We start from the raw sequence: 6,697 nt of genomic DNA on the forward strand, positions 1-6,697 counted from the left end.
AAACTGGAGGAATTAGTGTACAAACCAAAAGAAAAAAATTGAAAACAGTTTTTAAAAAACAAGTGTATTGATTCCAACATAAAGTGCAACAACAGGCCTTTCTAAAGTGGCTGTAAGGAAAAGTGAAAGCTAGCTACATATTTCCTGTCAGCTCAGTTGGCCAGTTCTTCATTCTTGTAACAAACATGGGTGTTTTTCAAAACTGAAGCAGTTGGTTTATGTATTTGTTTCAGAAGTGCTAAGCATCCAAAACACTGGCTGAAATCAAGGAGGGCTGCAGATAAATTGAATGGTCCTCTTTTCAGAATTTGTTACTGGTAATTTAACGTATGGAGGGCTGTAAAACAGCTTGATAATGCAAGTCCACCTATCCTGGAAATGAACAGGGCACCTACAGCTGCTGCCACTGACCTCACTGGGAGCTGAACATGTTTATTTCCTTGGGACCAAGCTCCCTTTCCATGCCCAACTTGTTGCAACCCTTTATCTCTTGCTAAAATGGAATGGAAACTTCAGACGGACAAACTGTCAGTAGTATGCAGAAGTTCCTTTGGAAAGAGCTATTTTTTGGGGGTGGCACATTTTCCACCATGGAGGAATTCTCCATGTGGTTGTATAAGATCTGGTCATACCTCCTTCTGAAGCACATCAATGTTGTTCCAAGAAGGTTGCCTTCCATCTCCTCCTTAACCAGTGACTATCAAATGGACTTTATGGACTGAGTACCATGTATATTACAGTGATTTTTCATATTAAGATCCTATCTAGCCTACATGGACTTTACGAGGTAGTGTGGCATTTTATATACTACTGGCATCAATATTCCTACCTGAAGTTCTCACTTTTAATGCACTAAGTTGCTGGGATGGTGTGCCATGCATCAGCCTAGAGAGGACTGTTTCCACAGTGCTGTATGAATAATTTGCAACACTCTGGGGATTCATACATATATACAAAATAAAATCTGGGGATTCAAGGTGAGAAGGGTGCTAGCTGAAAGGTTTATTCCATTTTTATGATTATTCTTCTTCAAACTTTAGTGATGTGTTTATGGGAAGGTATTCAGAGACAATTTTCAGAGATTTCTGTAGAACCTAATATAAACACACAAAACAATAAAAGGTATTCTGTCGATTTACTGAATTTCCAAATAATTCATATCTAGAATTTGAAATGAACTCACTGTACATGCTCTCACCTGTGCAAATTTGTCCTCCTCTTTTGCAAGGCATTTCCCTATAGATTCATACAGTTCGAGGCATACAGAGGAATTGCTTCCTGGGGCTTGTAGTGTGTGCTGCCTTCGTGCTGGCAAAGGGGTCCCCGATGGAAACAGTACTGTGAATGTGTCAGACCCCGACTCATCTACTCCCTAAGAAAGAAAGAGTAAGTGCTTGTGCCAATTCGCTGCACTTTAGGAAAGAGATTCAGTTTCAAAGACTATAGTTTATACTGACCCATGTTAGTCTGAAATCAGAAGGAAGGCAGGGCAGAGTGGCACTTTAGAGACCAACTCATTTTGACAGGTGCAAATAGGAAAAGGCTTACTTAGTCAGCCATTGCTTACAAAAGGCTGATGCATCTCTGAGTTACTTCCCAAGGTGCCATTTTGCCCCATCTGCTCAAATAGGGCCGTCACTTTTTTTTTTTTTTTTTTTTAATTAAAAAGGACATGTATTTATACAGTAGCTGAGAAAGAAAAATAAATAAATAAATAAAAAGAAAGAAGAAATTTAGTTAAACTGTAATGTTTGCAGTCACTGCAATTGTATTTACAGCATTGTATTTGAAGTATAGGATGTACTGCAAGTATAGAATATACTGCAAGTACACAAGGCTAGTCTAGATACTGTACTGTAGTCAGTGGCCTGGGAAGCTGGTCCTGAAGTCAATGGAAATGATTCCATTGTTTTTAAAGACAGGCTACAGATAAATGTCCTAAGTTGAATGACATCACAACACTAGCTGATTTGCTAGCAGGTTGAAGAACACTACTCACATCAATAAATTGGCCCCAAGAGATACTTTATTACTACTGGAGCTGAAAGTCATATAATAATTTTTAGTCTTACCTTCACAAGAATATCTTTGGTAGAACACTCGATAGACAGTGCTTCCTCCTCCAACAAGAGGTTGTCTCTCCCTAACAGGATTCCCGCTTCTATGGCTGCTCCGATGGGAATGACCTCATCTGGAGGAATCGAAGTCAGCAATTCCACAGCTGGGAAAAGGTCTTTAATCAGCTGTTGGAGCTTTGGGATTCGAGCAGACCCACCACACAGAACTACCTAGAAAAGATTAGTTCTTAATTCACTTCTTATAGTTCTACAAAAGTGTTGGACAGAGAATTACACCAATGTTTAACAACCTAGGATCATGGCAATGCTAACAGTAATTACTAAGTATGCAAAAGCATTATTTTTGTCTGGCTTCTTAAACGTTAGTATTTGACTGAAAAGGAGAGAAGAAAACAGCTGGCAAGCATGAAGTCCTTTCTGGAGGAAGAATCTTATCTGCTCAAGAACCCTCAGAAAAAAAAAAAACACACGCACCGCTTACATACACAGCAGTTTGATTAACTCAACTTCAAAATGAATGTAATTCATAAGTAGCTATTTCCATTAACACAGATCAGGAGTTCTGGTGCAAAGCACACACAGTATATTTAATACCATCTAGCCATTCTTCTTACATGTCAGGTTTAACTTTTAAGTTTACAATTCAAATTTTCGTGTTATGGTTTCCTGATTTCTCACTATTTCTTTTTATTCCAGATTTTTTTTTTTTAAATGAAGGACTCATGACTGCACTCATCCTGGCTCTACTGTAGCTTAGTTTAAACTGAGTGCATCACAGAATCTCTTGATGTGCAAGTTGTCTACAGTTCCTCTTCAGGATCAACCCTCACTGCACTGAGAATTTCTGCTGGTTGTCAGTGCAAACTATGGTTTCAAATAAATCTCTTCACCCTAATAAGCAACTACACAGAGATCGTGTGTAATACTGACTTTGGATTCTGAAATAGCATCAAGTCATTATCAGTACTGGATAAGTGTTTGACTTATTACAGTATTTGGCAGCATTGCTATAACATAGCTTGGATCATGCAGGTATGAGGACAGTCTGATTACAGTCTGGCAAATGTGATAAAATGTGATTGCTTATTTTTAAAGTGCAAATTATGGAAATCATTAATACATGGCACTTCACTTACCACTCCACAGCTTTCAAGCACTTTTACTCTAAATACAAAATTACCAAAATTTTAAGTACTTATAACCCTGTTTAACATGGGAGGTGAGGCAGAAATGACTTGCTCAAATCCAAGTAAGACCTTAATTTAGAAATCCCAAGCCAGAGCCTAATCCAATGCCTAAAGACAGTGGGAATATGCCACTAGCCTCAGCAGAAGTTAGAATAAGCCCAGGTTTCTTAGTATTTTGAGGTACAGCATTTTAAGTTTTTTAAAGGAAATCATTAGCTACAAGTTAATTTCAGTGGTTCAAAATTGAAATCTATGAAAATATTTTAATAAGAGATGGTATGCCTAGACTAGCATCTAGGCTTAAATTCAACTTCAAAAAAATTGAGTTTGATCTCCTTGAATAGATCACTTCATTGTTCTTGAAATGCTATATAAACACAAGTAAGCTTCAGATAAAACTTAAGACTCCAGACATCTGCTTTTTTCTTTTTTTTTTTTTTCAAACAAATCTAAAAAAAGTGTTGCTCAGGAGATTAATTTTTCCTTGATGTGAACACAACATCCTTTGACACCAATGGAGTTACACATGTACAGAGGAGATTAAGCCTACATCATTTATAAAAACAGTGTGTAGTAACCAGAAAATGCTTAAGATAGTCCCAGCTCAAGTAATTAACAGCAGATGGGAGCTGCTTTGCAAAGTATTTGAGAATACATTCTTCAGACAAAGTTAAAGCACCCATGAAATAAAAAAAAAATTCAAACATTACCTTATTAATGTCATCTGCAGTTAACCCAACTTGTTGCAGAAGTTTTTTAATGGCTTCTATGCATTTATTAAAGAGTGGAGAACAAATAAGTTCAAACCTGGCCCTGTTAGAAAAGAAATGAAGTGAACAAATTTACCTTTTGTCCTTCAAAAGATTGAGTGGTCAGTATAAAAGTCTAATCTACAGAATGGCCACTATCAATGCCTGGGAAAACTAGGAGTCCCAATATCCTGGCAGACAGAAAATATTTATTTTTCTGAAAATTACTTGGTGCTCATACTTAACAGGCTTGACGGCTTACATAAAAAGAACCATTTTCCATGTAGAAGACATGGCAACAAATTAATAGGCAAGACATCTTATTTCAAAAGGTGGAACATCAGTATCTAATTTTAGTTTTAACCTGGAGCCTCTTGCAAAGACTAAAATGAATTGGTTCATCTCTGTGGATGAGTGTTGATTAGAGTACTCAGGGTTCTTGACCAGCCTCTTGCTTTATGCTCAGGAGCAAATAAGACTGTGAAGCGAAAGCCAGTAGGCAAAACCACCCAATCCAACCTGAATGGGAAGATTGGCCCAATAAGTGCAAAGGAAATTTCTGAAGAAAGTTCTAGTTCACATCACTAGATCACAGAAGTCCAAAAGTGAACTGACTGTAAGCCATGCTGTGGCATATTTCCTAGTGTGCAGGCAAATAACACCGTTTTGCTTTGGCGTGAAGGAGCAGCAGCAGGCTGAACCATGGAAACAAATGCCGAGAACCTCCTCTCCTTTATTTCACTAGAGCTACTGACAGTTCAGGGTAGAGTCCAGAAAGGTAGCCAGATCAGTAGAAAAGGAAAGGCTCTGGGAAGCAGCAAAGAATTGAAGAGATGCCTCCATCCCAGACCATACAATTGGGGAGTAAAGAAATAGAAGACTTCTCCCCCATTTCACAGCTAGAAAGGTGGGAACTTCAAGGATTTACCCAACTCCCATGACACAGGAGCAAGTGAAAGACTGAACAGGGTTAAAAGATAACACCCAATAGGAATTTCAGAACTTACTCTACAGCAATGAGGGCTGGTGAGATCCCCTTGATTCCAGAGACAGTGTCCCCATACCTTTTGTATTTCTTTTAATTTCATTTCTCTCTCTAGCAACAATACCATGCCAGTGCCTACTTGACTCACTGATAGTAATCCTACTGAAGACAATGGAAGCATTTGCATTGCTAGAACTGCTGAATGTTGTTGCAGGGAAGTAGATTTTAATCGTAATATACTGTCCCCCTGAAATTATGTCCGTCTCCAAACTGTCAAGCCAAAAGCTACCCTAAAAATAAAGGAAAATTCTAACACTCAAGAACTCAAACAAACAAACAGAAACAATTTCTAAAGAATGAGCCTTACCTGGACACATTACAATCAAAATCCAAACCATCATACAGCGAGTCTACAAAACAGTTTGCACTTCCCAGAGTTGACAATGAGTGCTTTGCAATATCAGCACTGTTCATTAACTTCATCATGGCTCTTGGATTTTCTCTGATGTCATGTTTGTAACCCCTGTATCAAAAATAAGACGTGTCATTTAGAGTGCCTGGGAAAGTCTACTCAATATTATTGCTTTCTGAAAATTAGAAGTGAACAATTGGTCTCCCTTCTGCGATAAAGGTATTTTAGATGGCATGCAATACAATAGGGTATTATTCAAAATTTACAAATAAAAAGTCCAGTTCAAATTCAAATAAGAAGGACAAAAGGTTAATCTACTGTTTGAATGGTGCTCAGCCTTGGCTGGTCTATGGGCAAGCATACCGAGCAAATTCCTATATTGTTATGTCAAGGGGTAGTTAATTTTTTTTTTTGAACTTCAGTTTCTCAACTATTCTTAACTATTGCTCAGTAAAGGTTTCTGCTCTCCCCCCAAAAAACTGGACATCTTACACTTCTGTTACTTTTCAGGTGTCAGAGAATGATCAGTAAGAATGAGCAGATACTGTGGCATTAGTCAGTATAATCCCATGCTCCCTTCCCTTTTTTTGTTTTGTTTTGTTTGCTTCTTGATGAGCGCATTGCACAAATCACTTTCACAGGATTATGTTCTCTAAGAAGTATGCTAGCAGAAAAGAAAATGGGAGGAGAAAAGACGGGTGGGAGGGATTATATCTGCTTGCTCCATTTAAACTGTACAAAACAAGGGTGAGCAAAATCGAGCCCACTGTCTGCTGGTCTAGAAAAGACCTCTGGCAGCAGCATGAGAGGTGGCAGTGTTAACTGCTGTGGCTTTAGAAGTCAGAGCAATCCACGTTGCTACTGCTTCGCCACTGCCAAACATCCAGCCTGCAGACCAATGCCCATGCACTACGTCCTCTGGTCTGTGTGCCTGAATGAGTTGAGCACCATTGCTCAACACACCAAGGATTAATAAAGCCCATTTTAATGTCACTGATTATTTATTTATTATTGAGCCTTAAATCAATAAACCAATTGAGCTGTACTGGACTGGTCTTTCAAACTTCAGTTCAACTCCAAACGACTAACACTCAAAACTTCAGTTCAACTCCAAACTAACACTTGCTCCAAAATCATAGGCTTGTGACCACTGTTCTTACGTCTAACTAAGAGCACATCCCAATCATGTTTAGCTTGCATGACCTGGCAGAATAAATTGGCTGGTTTCAGACCATAAAGCAAATAATCCAGTCTGTAAAGTTAAAAAAGAAAAGAAAAGAAAAACC

At 38.3% G+C, this 6,697-nt stretch overlaps 1 protein-coding gene across 1 annotated transcript in view; it reads right to left on the minus strand.

The window, feature by feature from the left end:
- Positions 1-6,697, minus strand: part of HSPA14 (heat shock protein family A (Hsp70) member 14) — a 39,246-nt gene that overhangs the window by 10,679 nt on the left and 21,870 nt on the right. Inside the window, exons 8-11 of the mRNA XM_019509336.1 lie at positions 5,367-5,528; positions 3,976-4,078; positions 2,073-2,288; positions 1,199-1,372 (exon numbers count right to left, since the gene is read on the minus strand). Coding sequence (XP_019364881.1) covers positions 1,199-1,372; positions 2,073-2,288; positions 3,976-4,078; positions 5,367-5,528 — 655 coding nt within the window. The remainder of the gene's footprint in view (positions 1-1,198; positions 1,373-2,072; positions 2,289-3,975; positions 4,079-5,366; positions 5,529-6,697) is intronic.

This window comes from Gavialis gangeticus, unplaced genomic scaffold, assembly GCF_001723915.1.
Source record: "Gavialis gangeticus isolate Ggan-Ray unplaced genomic scaffold, GavGan_comp1, whole genome shotgun sequence".
Taxonomy (NCBI): domain Eukaryota; kingdom Metazoa; phylum Chordata; order Crocodylia; family Gavialidae; genus Gavialis; species Gavialis gangeticus.